Here is a 26,733-nt window from a genome sequence, read left to right on the forward strand (position 1 = left end):
AGTAGTGATGGTGGGTTGGTTTTCCAACTTAAAGTCTAAAACCAGTGGTGTACTACAGGGATCGGAGTTAGGACATTTGTTGTTTGTTATATATTTTACATATATATGCTTTTTTATGGTCTGATTAGTAAGTTTGCTGATAACAGGAAAATTGGTGGAATCATAGATAGCAAAGAAGGTTGCCTAATACAAAGAAACATCGATTAACTGGAAAGTTAGGTGGAGAAGGTGCAGATAGAATTTAATCGAGATAAGTGTGAGGTAATGCATTTTGAGACATCAATTGCTGGCAGGACGTGTACTGTAAATGGCAGGGACATTAGGAGTGTTGAAATACAATCCTAAGATCAATGCCATTTATTGTATATAGCAAGTCCATAGTTCCCTGAAAATGGCAATGCTGGTGATCAGGGTAGTGTAGAAAGCATTCATCATGTTTGCTCTCACTGGCTGAGGCATTGAGTATAAGATTTGGGACATCATGTTGCAGCTGTACAAAATGTTGCTTAAGCTGTAATTGGAGTATTGTGTATAGTTCTGGTCACTGCACTTACAAGGCAGATGTGGTAACATTAGAAAGAATGCAAATGAGATTCACCAGGATGTTGCCTGGAATGGAGGGCTTCAGTTACAAGGAGATACTGGGGTTGTTCTCATTGGAGTGTAGGAGGTCTAGGAGTGACCGTTTATAAGATTATAGACAGAGTCTTTTTCCCTGGGTAGGCGAATCTAAAACTAGAGGGTATAGGTTTAAGTGGGACGGAAGAAATTTAAAGAGATTGGAAACAATGTTTTTCCACAACATCATTCAAGACCTTGCTACTAATCTATCCTCCTGCTCATATTTGGGAGTGCTTTAGGACAGTAAAATCAGCCCTTTGTTTCAAGGAAATTCAGTTGGGTACTGGTAAGTGCCATAATCTGGCCATTTCTATTTAATTCTGGGCACCACACTTCACAAAGGATGTTAAAGGCATCCAGGTCTTGATTTGAGGAGTTATGGAAGGGACTGATTGTGCATAGCCAGGACAATGCAGTATAACACAAAGAACATCACAGAGCCTTTGCATCTCAAATACTAAAAAAAAGATTGCATTTATACTGTGTATTCCACAAGTATTAAATACTTTAAGCCAACCATTATCACTATTGTAATACAGGCAACCCCCACCTTGCAGCATTCAGGTTACGGAAATTCACCTTATAGAATTCACAAATCACTACCCAAAAATTTGAGGTATGGAATAAAATTTGCTCTCATGGAATTTATGTTGTAAAATAAATAAATAAAAACATTTTCAACTCGTGCTTCTTGGTGCATGCACAAATGGCACATCTCCCTTTAGCAAGACTTGCCATTGAATCTTCAGACTTCGAAATAATTTGTGTCAAATTGTTGGAAGTGCAAATTGATAAGGGAAAATGGAGGCCCTGGGATCTGAAACATTTTATTTAGGTTGAATAATTACGAAATAAAGAATGGAAGGAAAAAGATGGTACAAATTAGAATAGGGGAATTATATGTCAAATCAGCTATCAGAAAAATAGAGAGAAAGATTTGTTTCAAATGGGAAGTAAAATAAGACAGAAAAATTTCGAAGAAATTTATCTTAAAGTTAATAATTAAAACCCAAAGTAATTAGACTCCACACTTTTAATAGTTAATTTTCAGTGCCAGCGAATTTAAGTAGCAGTAATTATTACATCTTTTATGAGATACTTAGACTTGAAACTATGTGGCTTAATGTTCTTTACTAAGTTTAATTCTGACCTTCTGTATAAATGCAACAACCAGGTGTCATTCAATGCTTTTCAGTTGAGAGGCAAACAGTGGGATAACATTTTTACAGAACTAATGGCAGAATGGTGCAAGTCTGAGAACAATTTTGGATATCCGTGTTCACGGATTTTTTTTTTCCTGAAATCTCTACACCCATTGAATATAGTTAACTATAGGCTTCATCCTATCATCTCTGTTTTGAGATCAGAATCTTGCCCTGTAAGTGCTGCTCGCTGGGGAGCGTAAAGGATCATATTATGTTGTTTCAATGTGACTGGTTTCAGACTCAGTGGACTCACTAATTCCATTTATCTTTTTCCTTTCTTATATTGCAGCCAATTTGAATGCACAGCCCTGGAAATATTGTTAATTAACCAGATGGTCTGATGTTTGGTGATTCAGTTTTGTGACAAATTGGCATGGTTTTCTGGGAAACTAGCTTGTTCAGGAAAGGTAACAATGATGGTAAGGGTGGCCTATTTCGTTCAATGTAGTTCATGAATTTCCATCGTAACTGCCAGGCAAATGATCTGGATAATTAGGATCTGCAAGGAGTGCACCACAAGGAAAAAGACAAACATAATGAAGTAAGAGCTTGTATTTAAAAGCATAGTTCAAACTCTCAATTTGTAGTTATTTTGTACCTTAATGTAGCAAAAAAACATTCAAAAGTGAGAACTAACAATATCTGACGCTAAGCAATTTGGACTGATCAAAAGCTTGATCAAAAACAAGTTTTAAAGAGCATCTCAAAGGAGGAAAGAGGTGGAGAGCTTTGGAACAGAATTCCCTAGTTTAACGGCCTGGCACCTGAAGGATCAGCAGTCAGTGTTTGAGCAGTTAAATTTGAGAATGATCAATAGATCACAGTATGAAATAAAAACGGAAAATGCTGAAAATACAGATCAGGCAGTATCTGTGGAGAAAGACATGTTTTTTCTCAGGACCCTTTGACAAGGTCCCACATGGGAAGTTAGTTCAGAAGGTTCAGACACTAGGTATCCATGGAGAGGTTGTAAATTGGATTCGAAGTTGGCTGTGTGGGAGAAGACAGAGTGGTGGTGGATGATTGTTTCTCAGACTGGAGGCCTGTGACTAGTGGTGTGCCTCAGGGATCTGTGCTGGGACAATTGTTGGTTGTTGTCTATATCAATGATCTAGATGATAATGTGGTAAATAGGATCAGCAAGTTTGCTGATGACACTAAGATTGGAGGCGTTGTGGACAGCGAGGAAGGCTTTCAAAGATTGCAGAGGGATCTGGACCAACTGGAAAAATGGGCCAGAAAATGGCAGATGGCATTTAATGCAGACAAGTGTGAGGTGTTGCATTTTGGAAGGACAAATCAAGGTAGGACATACACAGTAAATGGTAGGGCACTGAGGAGTGCGGAGGAACAAAGGGATCTGGGAGTTCACATACATAATTCCCTGAAAGTGGCATCACAGGTAGACAGGGTTGTAAAGAAGGCTTTTGGCATCCTGGCATTTATAGATCAAAGTTTTTCACGGTAGTGTAGCGGTTAGTGCGACGCTATTACAGCACCAGTGATCGGGGTTCGATTCCCGTCGCTGTCTGTAAGGAGTTTGTACGTTCTCCCGTGTCTGCGTGGTTTTCCTCTGGGTGCTCCAGTTTCCTCCCACATTGCAAAGACGTACGGGTAGGTTAATTTGGGTTTAAAATGGGCAGCGCGGACTCGTTGGGCCAGAAGGGCCTGTTACCATGCTGTAAATAAAATTTTTTAAAAAATATTGAGTATAGGAGTTGGGATGTTATGGTGAGGTTGTATAAGACATTGGTGAGGCCAAATTTGGAGTATTGTGTGCAGTTCTGGTCACCTAACTATAGGAAGGATATAAGTAAGATTGAAAGAGTGCAGAGAAGATTACTGGTATATTGCCGGGTCTTCAGGAGTTGAGTTACAGGGAAAGATTGAACGGGTTGGGACTTTATTCCTTGGGGCGTAGAGAATGAGGGGAGATTTGATAGAGGTTTACAAAATTATGAGGGGTATAGACAGAGTAAATGCAAGTAGGCTCTTTCCACCTAGATTAGGAGAGATAAGTACGAGAGGACATGGCTTTAGAGTGAAAGGGGAAAGGTTTAGGGGGAACATTAGGGGGAACTTCTTCACTCAGAGGGTGGTGGGATTGTGGAACGAGCTGCCATCTGATGTTGTAAATGCGGGCTCACTCTTAAGTTTTAAGAATAAATTGGATAGATACATGGATGGGAGAGGTCTGGAGGGTTATGGACTGGGTGCAGGTCAGTGGGACTAACGGAATAAAGTTTCGGCACAGACTAGAAGGGCCGAATGCCCTGTTTTTCAGTGCTACAGTGTTCTCTGGTTCTGTTGTGGGGTTTAAGAGATTAGAGAGGTGTGGGTGGTGGTGAGGGGGAGGATGGTAGGAAAGGTGGCTGGGGACATGGAAAAGGCCAAGGACCTGTTTGAAAATGAGACAATGCATTTCATTGTTGGGCAACAAGGACGGATGATGGGTGAATGGGACTTTGTAAAGTCAGAATACAGGCAGGAGGATTGATTATTGAAGGATAGACTCAATAACAATGACCAGGAATAATGAAATCAAATACAATTATAGTGGCAGTGAAGTGTGGCAGGAGAGGAGTCTGGTATTGTTTTGGAGGTAGATAAAGACAGACTTGGTAATTATGTGTGTGTGTAATCCAAAGCCTCTCAAAATGTCAAACATAAGTCTTGTTAAGTTTTCGACACTTGCCTGCAAAAGTGATGAGAGTTGGTTGCTAGGGACAGAATTTACAGTTAGGATTGAAAATATTGGCTTTGACAGGGGTGGGGGGAGTGCTAGGAAGTTAGGGGAATGGGGAATCAGGAGTGGGGAGATGGTGGTTAGGTGTTGAGAAAGAGTATTAATTGACAGAATTACAAAGATTAGGGTATTCTGCCTCTGCACTAGAGCAATCCAACTTATCCCGCACACCTCTCCACCAACACCAACCCCTCTGTTGCCTGCTTCCTGGCCTACCTCCCAAAGCTCTGAATGGTTAGAGAACAATTTTGCAAACCTTCAGGACATTCTTGAGTCGTTCACAGCTCATGCATTACTTTTAAGAATGCACACAAATTATCTTTATTTTGCAAGATCCCACAGACTCAAGATGTGTCCAAGGGCAAAATACTGAAGATGCTGAAAATCTGGAATGAAACAGACAATGCTGGAAACACTCCAAATCAGGGAGCATCTGTGGAGAGAGAATTGACATGTTAGATCAGTAGCTTCATCAGAAATGTGAAAAGTTAGAGATACAGTGGCACAGCTGGTGGAACTGCTGCTTCACTGTACCAATGACCTAGTTCAATCCTGACCTCTGATGCTACTTGCATGGATTGGCACATTCTCTCTGTGACTGCCTGGGTTTCCTCTGGATGCCCCAGTTTCCTCCAATATCCCAAAGAGATTAGGAGGTTAATTGGGTACTGTAAATTGCCATAGTGTGTAGGTGAGTGATGGAATGTGGAGAGAATAAAATAGGATTAGTATAAGATTAGTGTAAATGGGTTTTTGATGGTGCAGAGCAGGTAGGCTATATCACTTGGTGAGTCTCTATCCATAACTAAAACATGTTTTACGATTCAAAGGAGGAGGAAATGAAATTCCGGGTCTAAGAAATATGAAGGATGGCCGAGATTAAATAATAAAATAGTTGATGGGGGCAGGTGAAAGGGTGATGAAGGTACAGTATTTAGTGAATACTGAACAGTAAGTTTGAAGATCAGTAAAGGAAGAATAAATATGAAATTATAAACAGGAATGAGAAGGGGGAGAATAAGGAAAAGTAATCTATGAATGCTGAAAATGTGAGATAAGGGCTGGAATTGGTGATTGTCTAAAATTGTTGAACTCATTAAGTTCTGAAGACTGTAATATCCCAAAAGATGAAGTGGTGTTATTCCTCAAGCTTGCAGTGGGCTTTGAAGGAACATTGTAGGAGGCAAATGACAAAGATCAAAGTGGAATTGGGTTGGAGAACAGTGCCATGCTTGCAGAGGTATTCTGCAAAGGAAGAGAAAGTACGTGGCAAAGGATTAACACTGTGGACATGAAGAGCTTTGAGAAAGAGCAAGCCAGTGCTACTGAGGGGAGAGGTCAAGCTATTTTTGAGATTGTTTGAGGAATTAAAGTTATCTGACTTTTACAAAGTATAGCACAAGACCTCAAGCTTGTTACTTTGAAGTCTATTTCCTGAAGTGGCAACCAAATCCCATAAAGATAGTTGTACTGTGCTTCCTAGTCCATTGTTAGGAAACCTCATCAATCACCAGTAACTCTTTGGAAAGACTTCTTGATGCATACTGACACATTACCCAAGATCCAAAAAAATGCTAGCATTTGATCTACAGTGTCAGACTTGGATGATCCTGAATTGTAACTGAACTGGGCAGGCAAGATGCAGTTGGGTGAAGTTCTTAACTTCTTAAGTACCATATCCAAAATCTGGCACATCTCAAATGTTTCCCTGCAAGAACAAACTTGAATTGTAATTTTACTATGAGGATGAATCCACTCAAAATTAGCTGCAGCCAAACATCGTAATATGTTTCACTGTTACTGAAAGGTTTTATTCATTGTGAGGTACATACATTTATGACTTGGACATTTACCACTATTTTGCTGGATCAAACTTGTGGAACTTTGTTTTTAACAGCACTGTTTATTTCACCACATCTTCAAGAAAGTAGCTCATCAATGATTCTTAAAAGCAATTGGGGATGAGAATTGCTGGACTTGGAAATGGTATCAATATCCTGTGAATGTATTCTGACATGTTTGCAAGTCTTTTTGTATTTTTCTAATGAATACTGACTTCAAGTAAGGAAGTGCTTAAGGTTTACTGAGAAAGGACAAATGGGGCTGAATGTTAAGAAATTAAGGTATTTGCATCCCTTTAAAAGGTGTTTAAATAAAATGAGAAATTTAAAAATAGATTATAAAGATACATTAAAACCTAAAAATGTCAGTAAAAGCAATGACTGAAAGTAAAATCATTTTCTGGGGGGAAAAAAGGATTTGCCCTTGTTCTGCAGACTGACTGTCCCCATTGAAATGAATGTCCATTGTTACAACAGCATATGTCATTTAATCAGTGCATCCACACAAGTCCAGGACTTGTGTGTCAGCAGCCGAACACCAGTGGTTCCCTTTTCCTATTTCGCTTAGGGTGTAGTGTTCACACTGGTCCTACATTGGTTAAGGCTGTAACATATTATTGCACTTCTTCATTCAGAGCTCTTCTGGGTACAACTGACATAACTATTGACCATCTAAAAATAATTATTTCAGTTGTGGAAAGTAAGTGAACATCTTTTAGGGTAAATTTGCAAAAATGTCTGAATCAAATTGATCATTTGTGGGAGGTTTAGTAATCTAATATTTAAGCAAATTAATCTTTATTTAAATATATATTGGACAGTTCAAATTTTGTTTTTAATGTACCAGTCTATGTTTGAAGGACCAAAGAGCAGACATTTTCATCATTTCATTTGCAATTATGTTACTTGGAGCAATCACAAGTTTATCCTTTTCAGTACTTTAGAACTTGAGCTTTATTTCCAAGTTGATTTATTGTCAAATTATATTAATCTTTCTTCTACCTTTTGATATGTACTCTGTTATTTACATGCCAAATGCACAAATAAAGTCCAGAATATTTTATGTACCCATTGTCTGCTAAAAAATAATTACTGCCCACTACTCAAATGAAACGTATTATACAAAATATTACAGCCTAGAGCACATCTGAATTGTATAATATCTAGCTGTAACACTGAAGAGGGGTCAATCAAATTATGTTAATCAACAGGAATGGAACAGGAAATAGGAGCAGGAGTAAGCCATCTGGCCTGTCGAGCCTGTTCCGCCATTCAATAAGACCATGGCTCGGATCCACCTACCTGGTTCTTCCCCATAACCTTTAATTCCCCCACCATGCAAAAATCTAACTGTGCCTTAAATATATTTAATGAGGTAGCCTTCACTGAAAAGAAATAAAACTGAAGATGTTGGAATCTGAAATAAAACCAGAAAACGTTGGAAGAACTCGGGTGGTCCTGTGACATCTGTGGAGAGAGAAACCAGTTACCGTTTTGGGTCAGAGACTTTTGCATAAAAAATTATAAATGATTTATTTAATTGGCTGAGGCAGAATTGTTTGTATTTCATAACCAATTAATTCGGTTGTGTGGATCGTTAGCAGCAAGCTGTCAATTCTGGTCCATAATTTTTTTCCAAACTGCAAGGCTGAGAAAACGGCTTGAGTTGACCGTTTACACTCTCACCTTTGATAGTTGTAAATTCATGACCCAATCCAGATGTTTAGTTTATAATTTATGCTGGCACTCGAGTAGCATGAGGTAGGTGTCCTCTAGCAGGTGATTCGTTAAGATTGGAGTCATCCCTCAAGCTTCTTTGGCACAATCCAGCGCTGATTCGATAAGTATTCACTGTGGACTGGTCAACAAGTATCGTCAACCAACAGCTACAACATAATTTGTTCGCTTTAATTGCTCTTGTTTACTGTAATGAAGTTCCTATTAGCTGTTAATTGCTTTCAGGCGACCTGAAGCCATTGACGTCAAACGTTACCCTCTTTTTCCCTGAGACGAAAGCCCTTTCTGTTGAAATTGAAGTGCTTCATAATTCGATTCGCTGAGTTCGGAGCGCATGCGCCATGGCATCTCGATAACATGAATGGGTGGGTTCATGTGACAAGCAATTCAGCTGGGAGGTGGGGAAAAAAAACAAATAGAAGCGCAAAATATTTTGCAATAGATGTATTCCTGCATAACCTGGTTGTATCGGTTACACTTCTGCCTTGACTATTTCGAATCAGATTTCTATCCGGTTTGCACTGAGTCGTAGTAGCAGCGTTAAACCAAAATGGTGTTTTCTTTCAAGTCAATTTTCGCTTTTGCAAAACGTTTCCCAATAAGACATATCTGGATCCCGGTTAGGAATTGCAATCTTGCCTCTTGCTCCCAGAACACTAAGACAAGAAGTAAGTAATCACCTTAGCATTCCAACAATTTTCAGTTTGCTGTCAGTTGTCTACAAATTACAGTAGGTAAATATTGTTTTCAAGGTAATTCGTTATCCTAGTAATTTCTGATTCTGAAATGATTTTTTTAATCATTTGAACTAGCCCAAAGCCTGGATTTTAAAAATCTATTTAAGTGCATCACGTTTGTCTTTGTCGTAACCTACGCGCGTACCGCCAGCGTTTTTCTTTTGATATGTTTACCAACCTTCTGTGATCTGTTGGCTGCTACCGTCACCTTAAATATTTTTATTCATCTTTCTTCCCAGAACAAGAATGGCAGAACTGCACATCTGCTTCAAACGGGGCCCGACAGTCTCCAATTGACCTAAGCACTGCCAAGAGTGTGTACGATCCGAAACTGAAACCTTTACATATCTCGTATGACCCAAGTAGTTGCCTTCGACTCACAAACAACGGCTACTTTTTCCAGGTGGAATTTGAAGACTCCAAAGACAACTCGGGTATGGGGAACTGTATTGGTGGTCTTGAATTGTTAACGTGTAAAAAGTTGCATTGAGAGCAAGGGTCACAACTTTTTTAGGGCAAAGTTGCAAGTAATATAATTTATCATTCTGATAAAAGGTCATCGAATTGAAATTTTAAGCGTATCCTCCATTTTTTGCCGTACCTTCTGAGTGTTTCCAGCAAAATTTGTTTTGAATGTCATTTCCAGGCAGGTTCTGGATACAAAGTGTGTTATATATGTCTTAATGGAGTTATAAAGTATCAGGAGAAATTACATTAACAATTAATTGCCAGAGTTTGCCATTTGAGACATTTCAGGCAGTTTCAGCAAACGGAAGATGCTGTCTCATTTGGAGTTGGCAGATTATTTTCATATTGAAGTTTAATTGAAATTCCTTCCAATTTTGAAGAATTGTCAGATTTTTGCAGGAAGTGCAAAATGTTTCAAGAATCCTCTTTCAGGGTCATGTATCTTTATCTGGACTGCTGAGATTCTTTTCCCAAATTTTATTACATAATTTGTCAAGACTGATAGTTAAGGGGAATCAACTTAGTTTGCCTGCAGAAAATGTTTTGTAATTGGATTCCTTGTGTGCTTTTAGTTGCATAGTTCTGGTAGGTTTCAGGTTTGTGCTTTTGCAGCTTACATGAGGGAGTGTCCTTATTTTGCATTCAACTAACTGCAAGAGTAGTTGTAACTGCCAACAATGACACCGTTCTAATAGCTTCCTGGCTACATCTTCCTATTTTGTTGTTTTGAAGGAGAAACACCATGATTAGAGGAGGGATGAAAACTTTTTCACAAATTTAGAGTAGTTTAACTATACTGATCATGATACAGACCAAAGTCAATCACTCAAACATATGACTCTAATTGCCTCTTTACTATACTGGTTGTCCCTTGGTTACAAACACTTGACTTATGGACACTCCTACATACAAACAAGCTCCCATAATATTATTAACATCAAAAGTCTGATGTACATACATTTATTCCTTCGAATGGCAGGACTAGTTTCTTCCCTCTCTCCATTGTTAGTAATTGTTCTTGTCTTTTGGTGCCATTACAATACCGTGAAGGTATGGTTACCATATCAAGTGATTTTCATGTATTTTCTGACATTCGCAAGATCGACTTGTGGATGTTTGTTAAAAACAAAACCAGTTCATTACCCAGGGACAGACTGTATGTAGCTCACGTATCTGGATAATAGCATTTTCCTTAGTTGGATTGCAAGTTCCATTGCAAGAATGACTATTTGCAGCTGTTGTGTAACAAGATTTTTTTCAAGCAACAGCATAATACATTTGTCAGATATGCTAATAAGCAGTCCACTCAAGTAATTGGGTGTCGGATGTAGGGTTTGGCTGAATTAATCTTGCCACTTTCAAATAGAAGGCAGTGAGCACCATGATATTGCGCTGCGCTCCTTCAAGTAAGCATTACAAAATATATTATAATTATTGTTAATAGTTTGAATATGGCTCCAGATTGATATAAATTCACTATTGCTTTATGAAATGTTTCCACAAGTTAATTTTGAATTTTCCTCCTTCTGATAAAACTAAAATTCAAGCTCTAATTTTGAGTTACATTTGTGCTGAAATGTGTTTTCACCACAAGCTTCCCTTTTTAAGGTGTGTGGCTTTTACAACCTAAACTCATTTGCTAAAAGATGAAAAAAAATTGTTAGAAGACAAAAGAGACTGCAGATGCTGGAATCTAGAACAAAAACAGAACACTGGAAGACTTTGGAGTCAAGCAGCTTCTGTGGAGGCAAAAGGTGTGAGTTGTTGTTTCAGGTTGAGACTATGCTTTAAGACTGAGGGAAGAGTCCCCTCAAAGGGAAGAACATTTTTGCTATATGTTGGAGGGAGGGATAAAAGCTGGCAGGTGGTAGGTGGAACTAGAAGGGGGGGGGGGGGATGATAGGTAAATAGAATCAGGAGGGGGTTGGGGCAGAGGTTGGTCAGTGATAAGAGACAAATGGGGAGGAGATGATGGGCAGATGGAACCAGGTGCCAGAGGGGTAAACACAAGGAGAAGAAAACTAGGTACACAGGTGCATGTGTGTTTGGGAGGAGAGCACCAGGAGTGTGGGTTACCAGAAAGTAGAAAATTCAATATTCATGCCATTGGATTACAAGCTACCCAAGTGGATTAGATGTCGTTAGCTCCATTCAGTTTGGCAACTTCAAGTCCAGACTCTCACTTTATTTATTCACAACACCTTTGAATGCAGAAGGGTGCTTAAATTTTTTTTTTGCAAGTTTAACCAGTCATTTCTTAAAGTGGATCAGTTTGTGGAGTGCCCTAATTTCTAATGAGATCATATTTGCAAATGCACAAATTCCCTGCATAACTGCTAATCAGTGCATTGATTGCATAATTTTATCACATCAGCTGTGGAGATGGCCTTTCCTGTAACCTGCATGGTGTGCCTGAAGTGTATTTTTTATCCAACCGAGCAATATGAGGTTGGGACAACTGGCACTTCTACATTTTTTGGGAGAGTTAAGATATTGTGTTAAATAAAAGACACTGAACTAATTGAAATTTTCACACAAAACTTGCAGTTTCAGCAACTCTATTGGCAATCTACCTTTTTAAAAAAAAAACTTTTTTATTAGTGAACAGCTGCAGATCAATGTAGTATTCAGCATTGACTTCAGGGTCAAGTATTCCCTCAGAAGAGTATAAAATTTCCCAGAAATGGGACCTAACTGAAAGAAAATTTTTGGTTATTTCATGCTCATCAAGAAAGCCGAATTGCCTAAGTTCCATATTGAGAATGTGTTTCAGGTGCAGCATTTCAGGTTGTTTGAAAAGCAAGTTCATTGGAACACTTTTCAGTACTCAATATGTGATACTGTGGGATTCAGGAATCGAAACTTTGAGCATGAGAAGCAATGGAAATGTTAATGAACCATCTCCTTGTGAAGTGCTGTCACTTCCCTCCCAGTAAACAGAAAACTGCAGATGATGGAAGGCCAAAACATAAAGTGAGAATTCTGGAAGCGCAGAGCAGGCCAAGCAGTATCAGTGAGGTCAAGAACCCTTATCAAAACTGGAACAATGAAAAAATAGTGTATTTTAAGTTGCAGATAGGGGAAGTCTCTAAGGAATGTCTGTGATAGGGTGCAGTCCAAAATTGTCAAAATAACAATTACTTTAAAAACAGTGGTTGGAACCAAAGGATTTGTAACTTAAATTTAAACAGGAGGTTAGAGCCATATCTGTGGAAGAAAGTGGGGAGGGGTTTTTGCTGATGACAGGAAAATTGATGTTGTTGAATGTGAAGTTGCAGGATGATATTGATCAATCAGTAGGCTGGGCAGAGAAGGGCAAATGGATTTTGATCCTTGTGTGAGGTGATGAGCTTTAGGGGTATTAATAAGGGTAGGACATAAACCTCTGTACAAGTCCAAGGATCCCTGAAGGTGGCATCACAGATAAGGTGGTAAAGAAGCTATTCGGGATACTTGGCTTCATTAGTTGGGGCACAGAATATACATGTGAGAAGGTTATAAAGCAATCTCATAAAACATTGGTTATGCCACTGCTGGAGTGAGGTGTGCGTTGGAGTCAGTGGTTGGAATCTGGAAATCACTGCTTGAGTGGGTGGTGGAGGCAGATACCCTTGCAATATTTATCTAGACGTGCACTTGAATCACCTGGATACAGAAAGCTGCAGACTAAATGACGGTAAATGGCATTAATCTAGATGGGTAATCGATGAATGGTATGGTCACGGAGGGCCACAGAACCTGTTTCAATGCTGTATGATTCTGAGTTGAGTTTGCCTGAAATTGTTACTGAGTATTAAGTCAAGGGTGTTGTAAAATGCCAAGTTGGAAGAAGAGATGTTATTCCTTGTGGGAGTAATACAGGAGCTCAAAGACAGACTAGAGTGGGAGTGATTCAGAGAATTAAAGCAACAGGTGATTGGAAACTCTGGACTGAATTGAGTTGTTTTGCAAAGGGGTCATCCAATCTGCATTGGCTTCTCTGATGTAGAGGACATTAATCATGAGCGTCAAATGCAATATAGTATATTCCAAGAATGGTAAATAAATTGTTGCTTCACCTGGGAGGACGGTCTGGGTCCCTGGAAGGTGAGAAGGGAAGACATTAAAAACACAGATGTTTTAACTCCCATGGTTCCCTGGGAAACTTGGTGGGAAGGAGAGTAGTTGCTGAAGACAGAAGAGTGGACCAAGGAGTCATGGAGGTAATGTTTCTTTTGAAATTCTGAAAGGGGTGGGGAACATGAGTCTAGTGGATAAAATTCCTTTGAAATTTAGGGGAGAAATCAAGAGTCTGCTTATTGGGAGAAGAGAACCAGCTGAGATGAAAAGTAATTTTTATTTTCAATATTTTTTTGGATTTGGTTAGAGAAGAATTCCTTATTTCTTTAATGATGTGTGCCTTCCCAGTCTCGGACATCCCCCTTTTCTCCAGCTTGTGATGGACACAGGATCAAAAAGAATCCCTCATTCCAAGCAGCTGTGATGTCACAAAGCTGGCAGAGCAGCCATTTGCATTAGAGAACTCTGGCAGACAACCAGGAACTACTTTTATAATTAATCTGTTAAATATGTTGTATGTAAACATGTTTAAATTTGAAAATTGTTTTAATCACATGATTTGCAATGTTGTAAGAAAGTTGCATTTCAAGGATTAGATTTGGGGGGAGGGGGGGAAAACACATTGTTTAAGCACTAATTATTGCTTAACACCCCAAAAAACTTCATTCAAATTTTGTGTAATTTAGCATAAATTTTTAAAATGTTTTCTCATAAGGCAATTTATAAGTACTTTAGATTATTTTTGTAGTAAGCCATTAACAGTACATCTAGTGAAGGTGTACTAGATCACTGAGAGAAACTTGGGCATTGCTGCAATAGGGTACACATGCAGAATCAAAAGTTGCAATCAGTTTAATGGTGTAATGATAGCAAAAACACCTGTTTTGCCGTAAGGATCACCCAATATGTATGTATAATTTAAGGACCAATTAATATACAAGAAAATATTTGTGTATAACTTTTGGAGCCTTTCACCAAATATATTGTGAATATAGTCAACAAGACTTAGATTTTTCATTTTTAAATACTGCAAGCCAAATTCAGAGTTCCTTATGCGTGTTTAATCCTCCTTTTTGGAAGACTATTACGTTTTAGTCCTGAAAGCAATAAAGCTGCACAAAGCAGAAGGTGTGGCCAAAAATATGGAATGGCTTTAATGTTCTTAAATGACACATGTTTAGTAGTTAACTTTAAACCTGGGAAAGAAGTGAGTACAAGGCAGATTCTGAAGTGTAATTTGAAAAAGCAAAATGGCTCAATGTTTTTCAAGTATTTGCTGTTTATTGAAGTTCATTTTTTTTAAACCACTGATCTCACCACGTTAAGGCAGGCTTCTGTCGATAGTTTAATACTGTGCCCATACTTTGTTCTTAATCATATACTTGACTATTGTTTCATAATAGCCATTCATATTTGGCTTTGCCTTTTACAATGGCAGTTTGCCAATGACAAATCGGTTTGACACCTCAAGAATTGGTAGAATCATCATTCTTCCAAATAATTACAAGTTAAATTCCCAACTTTTTATATATTCTCTTTTGTTGTAATAAAGCAAGCTATTTTGATACAGGTTGTCTGTGACTTTAATTCACCATTCCTTTCCTACTCTAATCCCTCCATCTTTGTCCTCTTGCACTGTTGCAACAAAATCCAATGTAAGCTTGAGGAACAGTGTCTCGTATTCTGGCTGGACATGCCACAGCTTTCAGGACTCAACATTGAGCAATTTCAGATTACTAGCTTTTCCAATGTGTATCAGAACAGGCCAGTAATTGTAACTCAGTTTTTCCCTCTCCACTGATGCTGCCTGACTTAGGAAAATATTCTAATGCTAGAAATGCCATTTTTTAAGATCTTCAGAAAATGACTGAGTTAGGCTAAATGGCCTGTTTCCATGCTACATAGTTCTATGATTATATAAGTTGGCAGCCTGTTCTCTTCGTGGAGTTTAATATTTATGTCAAAGTGTAGTCAAAATACCTACGACATGGATCTGTCAAAGTTCAGGACTTGTGTTCACGTGTGTTTTTTTTGAATTTTGAATGTAATTTGAATTATGGATCTGGCCCTCAAAATATTTGTGCCCCACTAGTTTTAATGATTAATTTAAGATGGCACGACTATGTAAACCCTTTGAGATATGAATAATTAACTTTTTTTGTATACTTGGTTGAAAAAACAGATGTTATCAGACCATGTGAGATTGCAGCTTTAACATTGTGTCCTTGAACAAGTGACCAGCACATGTGATGAGAAATAAACTTTACAAAGTTTAATTTAACCCCATTGTGATTTTTGTCTCCTGAATCCATCTGAGAACCTGGCAAAGATTAGCTGGAGGTAATTGTGGCCAATTGTATTGGTCTCATCAGCATAATGTCTCCAGTTTCACTTTGATGCAAATTAGTATATTTGACAATCAAAAACTGCAAATGCTGGAAATCTGAAGTAAAAACAGAAAATGCAGGTCAGGCAGCATCTGTGGAAAGATGAGCAGAGTCAACATTTTAGGTCAAACACAGTTTGGCAGATTGGATATACATAGGCTAAGTGATGACTGGATTTTCACCCTAAAACATTAATTCTGTTTCTCTTTCCGCAGTTGATGCCTGACCTCCTGAATGTTTCCAGCATTTTGGTTTTCATTGTGGTATATAAGACACTAAATTTCTATTCTGTAAGAGTTATAGAGTTTGGAGGTTGAACATCATTTTCTCTCTTCAAAGGACAAATGTCATGACTTTTCAAACCCCATAAACTTAAGTTTCACCATTCATTGCAAATGAAGACTTCATCGAATAAGCTGAAATTCACATAAGCTTTCAACACAACTAGATCCCATTTTTGAACCTGAGGATTAGAGAAACTGATTTCATGTAATGATTAACTGGTTTAAATTGTGGTTGTTTTCTTAAGAACTCCAGACCATGTATGCAGTTATTGATAAGAAACCACATTTCTCAGTGGACCATTGTGCTTTGATGTACATGATGTTGTGTTTTTTTTGTTTAGTTACAAGATGCAGACATTGGCAAGGTTGGCATTTATTGCATGTCCCTAATTACTCTTGAACCAAAGGAGTCGTTTAGCCACTTCAAAAGACAGTTAAGAATGAACCACATAATAGTAGGTCTGGCCTTGTGTATCACCTTGACCTGGTATGCACAGTGACTTTCATTCCCCAAAGGACTGACGTGTTCATTTGGTTCTGTGGAAGTGTTGTCTTCACTGTATTAGAAGATTGTGATTTTGAACCTTATTCCATGAATCAATCAAAACCAAAGCTTTGAGGAACTGTTGGTTTCCTAGAAATTACATATTTATGGAGGACATTAATCAAGGTGGTGTCTGCCTGTTCAGATAGATACAAAAGATTCCTTTGCACCTTTTTTTTCCCCCCCAGATATACTAGTTAACCTTTTTTCTACACTGCAAAAACATTGGTCTTTGATCTGTTCTTTTGTTTGTGGATTTTCTACCATTATTGCTGCTTTTGTGCTCTCATTTTTTTTGGGAGGAGAGGAAAAATACGTTCTCAAGTTCTTAGCCCATTAAACGCCCATTAGTTTCTACTTAATCGTAGATCATATCTTCCTTTATTCCCATGCCAAAGTATTTTCACCGCCATTTTAAATTAACAGTTCCTATTGTTCGCAGCTTAGTTTATGAACTGTTCCGATCCCTTCTCAGCGAGCTCTGAACTAATCTTCCTTCCCTCCAAATCTCTCAAACACCACTACATAATTTCAACTAGCCTTGCTTGAGGTTAGGTAGGGGTTAGATGGTAAGTGTGAAGAGGTGGTTTGGTACAGAGGCAGTTGGGGAATTTCAAGGTGCCGCAGTTCACTACCAAAGCAAGCAACTTTACCACTTTTTGCATAAATGTAAATAATAATAAATCCTCCAGCAGATATTGATGTGGTCAGCAGAACTGGATCTTCATTGTTGAGGTTGTAACATAATTTTGCAATTTTGGGGATATCTTCCAAATGACAAGCACCGTGGTATTAGAACTGATTCTCAAAACTCAGCATATTTGTGTGTATTTGCATCATCCATGCAGTAAACTCTGAAGATTCCCAAAGAAGTATGTATAGAAATTAAGCTGATTAGTAACTTTAAGTTGGAATTGAGCTACTGTAGGATGTAACTGTGTGGATTCCAAAGCAAACCTCCTTTTCTCACTTTGTTGCTTGACTCCTGTCACCTCTGCTTACTACATTGTGCTGATGTTGACTGCTTCATTCCATGTTCCTTCTTGATCCATTTATACAATTTCCACAAAGTAGCTGTATTTATATTGATGCTAGCACATGTTGAAAGGATGTTTCTTGCTCTTCCTCTGTAGTTCTGACTACCTGGCCTTGAGGGAACCTACAAAAAGAAAAGTAACATCATGAAAAATGCATCTCACCAATGGTTATGGATACAGCAAGGGCACAAAGCTGATTAGCAATCAAAGTATTGGTTACTCAGACAAAGACAAAATTGATGTCTTGCCTTGTTAGACTGGTAGAAAGCCAAACCTTGCACTCTGCCGGTGACCTCCATGCTGGTTGATTGGAAGTTTATTCCCTCTTGGTGACTGAAGCACTGCAGGCCAAATGAGCTGTTTGCAACACCTAATTTTTACAAAGAGGAGAAAGCTACCCTTTTCTTGAACATCAAGTATGGTCAGTTTCTTTAATTAAACTATGAAATCAAAGTATATGTTAATGGGATCCCCTGTATTTCAAAACCATCAACCTCTAATCCATTACTATGCTCAGGGAAGCCTTTTCTCAATAAAAAATAAACTTATTTTGCATTTAACCTTGTACTATACTCCTATATCATATATCTATGTAAAGACAGAATGCCCAATCAATACCAAGCTCCATGTACATTTTTCCCCTCTTTTATGTATTATGCCTCCATTTTAAATAGGTGCCTACTGGTCCCTGAATTGTCTGCTACTGGGAACAGTACTTCTCTCTCTACCTGTTATAAACGTTCATGATATTGGACACCTCCATTAAATCTCCTTTCAAACTCTGTTTCTCCCAGAAAAACAATCCCAGTTTATTCGCTCTAACCTTGTAACAGCAGTCCCTTATCGTTGGAATATTCTAATAAAGTTCTTGTTAATCCTCTTTAGGCCTTTTGCATTCTCAATTGTGCTATCCAGCATTGAATTCAGTACGCCAGTTGAGGCCTAAGTAGTGTTTTGTCAATATAACCTTTCTACTTTAGTACTCTGTTCTTGTATTATTTCAGAATTTCATTCCAGAATTGTGACATTTAGTCTATACTATCCTGTTAAATTCTTTCTGGGTAAAAATATATCACTGCTCTTGTCTTTTTAAACTTCATCTGCAGTCAATAGTTAACCTCACTGTTTATCATATCTCCAAGTTCGGTGTCATCCATAAATTTTGAAATTTTACTCTGTACACCCAAATCCAAGTTGGTTTTAGAAAAAAAGCAGTGATCCCTGGGCCATTGGCTACCCACTGCCACTTTAATAAACAACTATTTACCATGATTCTGCTTTCTGTCATTTTATACTAGATAATCCTTGCTGTATAACCCAAAAAGATGATTAATATAGGGGAATATGTTGCATGCAAGTCCATGTCTAAATGTGCTTCCAAAAGTGGCAATGAATCGTTGCACTACTACTGGTTAGAAGAATTTCCGTTGTTGTTTGGGAGGGATCTGCAAAATTCAGATCCAGTGATTATGAATGAATGCTGAACTTGGGACCTTGCAGGTGGTAGTGTTCCCATTTACTTACCTTGACCTTCATGGTAGTGGTTATGAGTTTGTGAGGTGGTACTGAAGTTGGTGATCAACTGCATTTCCATTTTGCAGATATGACATTGCAGCCATGCTGCACTGGTTTTTGTGGGATTGTATGTTTGGACTGGAGATCTGAGTACTGGTCAGAAGGAGAAGTCTAATTCTGGATGGCACTGAACTACTTGAGAGTTATTAAAACTGCACACATTTAGACAAGTAGAGATTATTCCATCAAAATCCTGACATGCCTTATAGGTGGTGGAAATGCTTTGGGGAATCAGTAGGTGCGTCAGAGACTCAGACTCGACCCTGCTCTTGTACTTGTATGGCTAGTCCAGTTGAATTTCTGGTCGGTGGTGACAGCCAACATTTTGATTGGGGAAAATGATAATGCTATTGAATGACAATTTTAGGTGCTTGGATGTACTGTCGTTCAAGATGATAGTTGCTTGGCACTTGGAGAGCATGAATATTGCTTGCTACTTATCAGTCAATACTTGAATGTTATCTGGGGTTCTTTGCATGTAAGAATGAACTACTCCTTATTCCTAGGAGTTGTGAATATAATTGAACATTGTGTAGTCATCAAGATACACTCCCACCTCCCTGCACAAAATGGCTTCCTAGGTATAGTAATTACCTTAGACGTACCTTGTAATATTTCTTAGCATGGTAATTATCTCAAGGATACCTTGCAGCAGTTCTTACTGGCACTGATACCAAAATGGTGGTAATGCTAGTTTTAAACAAAAGAACAGGTTTAGTCATGTTCCTTAGCTCCATTTATGTATTGAGTAATGGGCATATACTGGTCCTTCAAGTAAGTTTTGAAGCTTTTGGGAAGATAATTTAGGAACTTTTTGATGGTTGGTTTGGTAATCTGGTCTTTAAGGATTCATCACCTTACAAAATTAAGGGAAAATCCAGAAGTAATTCTCCATAGTTAACTTGGAATGCATTGTTTTTCAATATCTATTTTAAAAACTAACTTTCTGACATTGGTTTGTAATATTGTGCAAAATTTAAACAAATTGAATGGATTGACTCATTCACTGGTGTTTCATTTCAAACTTGGCAGAATAATGTTGGAGGAAACAGTGCAAGTAGTGACAATATTAGCATGTTTATTCCTGTAAGGCACAAGCAGTTATTGGGAAGATGATCTATATCAATTTTGAGTATATTTTCCTTTTCAGCTGTCTATGCTCCAGGTCCAGATAATCCATCAGCGACATCATGACAGTAGTCCAAAAGTATTATTTAACTTCATTTTGCATTTAATTTGCACTTGATTGAATGATCTTCAAAGAAATGATTACAACAGCATGTATTTAAATGTGCTTTGGATTTTTTTCATTTTTGTTTTCTAGTTATTATCAATGGACCACTGCAAAACCATTACAGATTGAAGCAATTCCATTTTCACTGGGGTGCAGAAAATGATCGGGGATCAGAGCACACAGTTAATAATCAGGTCTATCCTGCTGAGGTATGATTTTTTTTTCACTTCTACAGCTGTTCCCTAAAATTTTATTTCAAAAACTTAGTTCAGAAAAGTTGAAGAGAATGTGCTTGAAAAATATCATTTTGAATTTGTTTTCTCCTCCTTTATGCTGTCCAAGATCCAAACAACAGGGCAAGCATGGGTGCAGATACTGCCACTGTTACTACATAAAAGGTAATCAAGAAAGGCCAATGTCATAAAATGAGATTGAATACTGAGATCCAAAATCAATAAAAACACTTCCACATTAGGTTTTTGGAATGTGCTCTTGTCCTTTGCTTTAAGTTGTTTGTAGAATGTAATAGAGATGGCTGAGATTTTCTTTTGTAAACATACATCTTGAACACTGGTCTGATTTTGAAGTGAAATAAGGATGGCACTTATTTTAAATAAAAATAGAAAATGCTGAAAGCACTCGGCAGATTAGGCAGCATCTACGGAAAGTGAAATACAGTTAACATTTCAGGTCAAAGACCTTTTGTTAGAACTGGCATTTACAGTATTTTAAAATGTTGCACTACATTATCACATCAAAAGAACTTCACGGCCAATTAGCAGTTTCAGAAGTGAATTGCCTGTAACGTAGCACAGCATAGAAACCAAATTGTGTGCGCAGCCCCATAAACAACAGTGGGATAAATGACCACACCTCTAGTTTTTTGAACAATTCATTAAGGGATAATTATTGGCAAGGACTTTAGGAGGATTCCTGTGTCTTTCAGAGCATACCGTGTCAACCTTAATGGACCCTGCAATGCAAACAGGTACTTGGTATTAATTCACATTTATAAGGTGGCAGGTATCAGTTGCTCAGCTCATGGGTTGTAGGATTTATGTTTTGTTATTGGACAGGTATCCAGATGCCTGGCCAGTAAGTTTGACTTGTATTCAGATTCCACCATGGCAACAGGGAAACTTGAATTTAAGTTGTTGAATAAATTTGGAATTGAACACTAGCATCACTAAGGGTAACTATAAAACTGTTGGATTGTTGTAAAGGCCACCTGATTCATCAATGTCATGCCATTCCTTGCACAGCCTTACCAAATGCAACCAGACCTAACAGTGTGGTTGCCTCTTAACTGCTGTCTGAAATGGCTTTGTGAGCCACTAAGGTTAAGCAGCAGTTAGCAATCTTGCCAGTGATGTTCACATCCTGTGAATTAATAATAGAACAAATGTTGTTGCTGAAATTCTCATCTGTGCTTTTGATTCTCTTATCCTTGGCTGTGCTCACCTGGCCAACCTCCCATTTACTACTGTCTGTAAACCAGAGCTCATCCAAAACTTGGAACTGCTGACATCATAATTCTCGTCATTCTGCTTACCCATTTATCTATGTGCTTGCTGACCCAGCTTTTAATTTTGTATTCATGCCTGGGATTTATTGGCAAGACCCAAACTTAATGTAGTGAAGCAACTTGGGAAGTTTTTCTGTTGTATAACTGCTCCTGAAGTGGTGGGATTCTCATGCACCACATGCTGTTATGTGCCTAGATGATGGGCATTGTGGATTTGGGAAATGCTGTCAAAGAAACTTCGGTAAGTTACTATGCTGTGTTTTGTCAGTGGGATACATTGCAGCTGTGGTGTGCCATTGGTGAGGGAATGATTGGGGTGATGGATTGGATTTCAATTCAGTGGCTTTGTCCTTGATTGCAATGATCTTCTTGAATATTACTGGAGTCCTACTCACTTGGGCAAATTCTGCCATAATGGTAAATAGTGCAAAGATTTTGTAGATTGGGTCCTTATCCCCAGTGCATTGTTTTTCTTTCACTGGTTTAAAAAAAAATCTCTCCATAGCCACCTTCCCTTTCACTGTAATCTCCTTCAACCTACTAAGTTTATTATGTTTATCTGATTCCAGCCACACTTATTTTCCAATCCTGTCATCACACCTTCAGCTGCACAAGTCCCATGCACTGTAAATTTTCTCTTTTAATCTTTGTCTCCACCTCCTTCTTCCCTTTTAAGGAACTTCATGAAACCTATCTTTTGGTTTTGGTCACCTGTTCTAAAATCTCCTTATGTGGCTTCATGTTGAATTTCGATTGAAAAGCCTTGATTTTTTTTTCTACTTACTATTATATGTAAGTTGTTGCTATATTTACTGAATTTTTTTGAAGTATAATGCTGCCAATAAAATGTTTCTGATGTACAATTGACACTGCTGTGAATATTAGACATCGTCAAATAACCTTAGATGTTGCCTAATTTGATTCAGTACTGAAGGTATATATTCAGTTAACTGGTTTTGTGGCTTTAAATTGAGGAAAAAATTCATTTTTATACATTAAAAGGGTGGTTTCTCTCCTGATTTTTTTTTAAACAGATTACCCTTCCTTTAAGGTGTTAATGTATTAAAATGTAAAATTCTATCATTATGTACCACCACATTTTTTGTTCTTGTTTTTTTTAGCTTCATCTGGTTCACTGGAATCCAGTGAAATACAAGAACAGCGATGAAGCTGTTCTGTCTGAAAATGGCCTTGCAGTTATAGGAGTGTTTTTAAAGGTAAATCAACTGAACAGTAGCTGGTTTTAAAAACAAAACTGAATACTGTAGATGCTGGATATTTGGAAGAAAAATACAAAATGCTGGAAACTCAGCAGACCAGCGAAAGAGTTAACAGTTCAATGACCTTTCATCAGAAATGTACTGTGTTTTATTTGTCTCTAAGTAACTATGATACTTTTTTTTATTAACTGGTCCCAATGGTCTGTTGACCAACCAACACTTTGGTTGTAAGGTATCCCTGATTTGCCTACTGTAATCAATTGCACAGCCCATTTATGCTCCAGTTACAGGCCTGCCCTCTGTGTAGCCTGAGTGCTGAGAAATTAGAAGGGAAATCTAAGTACAGCCACAAATCTGGGGCTTGTGGTTTTGACTGTCAAATTCTTGGCCTGTGGAAGGCAGCAGCCAAGGCTCCCAAGAGCTGCTAATATCTGGAAAGAAGAAAGGAAGATTTGATCATCACGCTCAATTGCTTTCAGCCTAGGTTCAAGAACCCCACTCCCAGATCTTCCAGTTGCAGCAAGCACTTCTGCATGGAACTACCCTTCTACTGGAGTTCCTGTGGATTATTATTGGAGGAAGAATAATCAGTTATACTAGATTTTCACATTGTGTAGAAGTCCCATGAAATCTTAGTGCAATGAATGCAGCAGGCTCTAAATGCAAACTGCTTCCATCCCTTTTCCTGCTTTCCTGAGCAAAGGATATAATTTCCCACATGTAGGCGGGAAGAAATTTGTTCTAAGTGTATCAACATTCCACATATTTGGATAGTATGTACATTTTGATTTGCATGAATTTTATTAATATTTTTTATTAAAAGCTTGGAAGAAGGCATGATAGTCTGCAGAAACTTGTGGATGCACTACCGGCTATTAAATATAAGGCAAGTAAAGTGACTTGTTTAATATTTTCCACTGCTTCATTTACCTCATTAAATTAATATTATTCTTAAGTGAATAAACGTGGATGAGTCAGACTCTGGAGAATGGCAAAGGCTACACTTGAGCAATTCAGTTCAATTGCATGTTTTTTATTTGAGAATCAGAGGTTAATGTTTCTTGTTTCTACAATGCAAATCTTAACACTAGCATTTTGTTTTTTGGTTATCAAAAATTCTTAATACTGTTTTATTAATTCATTAAGTGTGAGCATTAACATGGGATAACTTTACATTTTTGCTATCAGCAATCCCAGTCCAATTGTTTTTCTTGCCCTCCATTCACCTCAGTTTTACCATTACTCCTTTGTGCCATATTTGAATGCTGCCTTGAAGTCGATGGCAATTATTCTCATCTTCCCTCCAGAATTCAGCTCTTCTGTACTTAGACCAAAGCTGTAATGAAGTTGGAATCCAAATTGAGTTTCAATAAAAGGGTTATTGGTGAGTTGTTAGTGCTTGACAGCACTGTTGAGACTGCTTCCCTCACTTTGCTGTTTGTGCAGGAGGATAAGACAAATAATTTGCCGGATTGGATTTGCCCTGCTTTTTGTGAATGTGTCGTCCTTGGGCAGTTTTCCACCTTGTCATGTAATTATCAGTGTTGTAGCTGTATTGTACCTATTTGACTAGAGGTGCTGCCATTTCTGGAGAAGTAATCTTCAGCAGCACATTAAGGATTTGGGACTCAGACGTTGTGCCGTATGCACTTAGTCACTCCTTTAACAATCACCCTAACTCTCATGTTCCCAAATTCCTTCTGACTTTCTGTCCCATTCTAGGATAGAGGTTAGTATGGTACAATCTGAAGATTCATCCTATGATATGGTAGTATTTCATCTGTAGTAGAAGACAAAGACACAGAAATTGACTTAATCTGTTAACTTTCTGCAATGAACACTGCATTGTATTATTTAAGAAAATATATGATTGGAATTTGACATGGAACTTGATAATAGTTGAATAAAGGAATCCTAGAATGGCATGGAAAGAGACCATTTGCCCATTGTGGCCTTACCAGATGAAAATGAGCTCCCTGGTCATGTCTCACTTTTTTTCAAACCATGATCAATGTCCCTGCATGTTACAGAACAATACACATCCAAGAGCTTTATCAATAAAATGAAGGGGTTTGCCTACAATCACTCTTTCAGAGGATGAGTTTTGGATCCCTCTACCATTTTACTCTAAATCTAGGCTCTAGAACCTCAGCTAAAATGAAGATATTTTCTAGTTACTCCAGGGGTCTAATAAATTATGCATTCCAATTAAATCTCCCTCTATTTTTAAAAAAATATTCATGGCTTAGTTGATCTTTCCTCAGGGCTGTTAATCAGACCTACCAACTTCCTTGCAAATCTCGTGTCTCAAAGTCACAGGCTTCCTGTAATGTGACTAGAATTCTACATATTGCTCAATTTAACTACTTTTTGTACAGTTCTACCATAACTAGTCTGTGCTTGTATTTTATGCTTCAGCTCTGATCCCGTGTTACAAAGTTCTATGTACTAGGTTATTTTGGAGGAAAGCTTCCAGTGGAAACTATCCTGCTTTGCATATAGGTGATGCCTTCATTTGATGATATCAGTTTATAATGTTGTTGGGAGTGCATTGTATGCAAAGAGATTGAAAGACCTTTGTCCAACCTGCCTTGTTGATTAAATGTAGGAAGAAGAAACTTCAAAATTTATACCTTCCTTAAAATTACCAATCATTTGATAAATATTTTTCAGGAGAACAGAATTGACCTAATTATCAAATGTCTTGAAGTCAAGAAATCATAATGAGAAATGATATTTTTTTCTTTATCCAATAATTATGTGTAACTGCAGGACTCAGCAGTTGATTTCTTCAATTTTGACCCTGGATGTATGATTCCATCTTGTTCTGATTACTGGACATATCCTGGTTCTTTGACTACACCACCAATGACTGAATCTGTTACCTGGGTCATTATGAAGGATCCTATTGAAGTTGGTCTTGAACAGGTAATGTTTTTAGCTGTCTCTTAACTACATCTAATTCTAAGACTTTATATTAACAGAAAATATGCTAAGCCTCTACAGTTAGAGCAGTGTGCGGCTGTACATCTACAAAGGACTTTAAAGTCGTAGAATTGTAAATGTTATAGTTCAGGCTGTGAAATGATCTATAACGTATTCTGAGAATTCTGTCATTTTGCATTTTCCTTGGCTTATCCACTTGAATTCATTACTCATGTAAGAGTTAAACCCCTCTACCACTAGGTTGCAAACAGAAATGCTGCCACAGAATAGTTGTAGCACAGAAGAAGGTTACTCATGGAGCCCAAACTGAATTTGCTTAAGAATCAAATTACTCCCTTTCTCCTGCCTTGACCCACAGTTGTGCAGATTCATTCCTTTCAAATTCTTGCTCTCTTTTGAACCTATAATTGAATCTGCATTTACTACATTGTTTGGTTCTTAAGGATTCATAGTTGTACAGCATGGAAACAGGCCCTTTGGCCCAACTCATCCATGGTGACCAAGGTGCTTATCTATCTTAATCCCATTTGCTTGCATTTGGCTCGTATCCCTCTAAACGTTCCTTAT

General features: G+C 38.0%; 1 protein-coding gene across 4 annotated transcripts in view; it reads left to right on the forward strand.

Moving 5' to 3' along the window:
* The window catches only part of ca5a (carbonic anhydrase Va), a 40,145-nt gene that overhangs the window by 5,974 nt on the left and 7,438 nt on the right, over positions 1–26,733 (forward strand). For 2 of the 4 annotated variants that reach the window (XM_052028246.1, XM_052028244.1), the window contains 6 exons: positions 2,116–2,245; positions 9,127–9,321; positions 20,566–20,684; positions 23,122–23,217; positions 24,044–24,106; positions 25,993–26,148. In XM_052028246.1, the coding sequence (XP_051884206.1) occupies positions 2,200–2,245; positions 9,127–9,321; positions 20,566–20,684; positions 23,122–23,217; positions 24,044–24,106; positions 25,993–26,148 (675 nt within the window). In that variant the 5' untranslated portion in view covers positions 2,116–2,199. Of the gene's footprint in view, positions 1–2,115; positions 2,246–8,280; positions 8,516–8,538; positions 8,819–9,126; positions 9,322–20,565; positions 20,685–23,121; positions 23,218–24,043; positions 24,107–25,992; positions 26,149–26,733 lie in introns of those variants that run through there. The other 2 variants (XM_052028247.1, XM_052028243.1) reach the window with 2 other exon arrangements.

Source organism: Pristis pectinata, chromosome 13 (assembly GCF_009764475.1).
Source record: "Pristis pectinata isolate sPriPec2 chromosome 13, sPriPec2.1.pri, whole genome shotgun sequence".
Classification (NCBI taxonomy): domain Eukaryota; kingdom Metazoa; phylum Chordata; class Chondrichthyes; order Rhinopristiformes; family Pristidae; genus Pristis; species Pristis pectinata.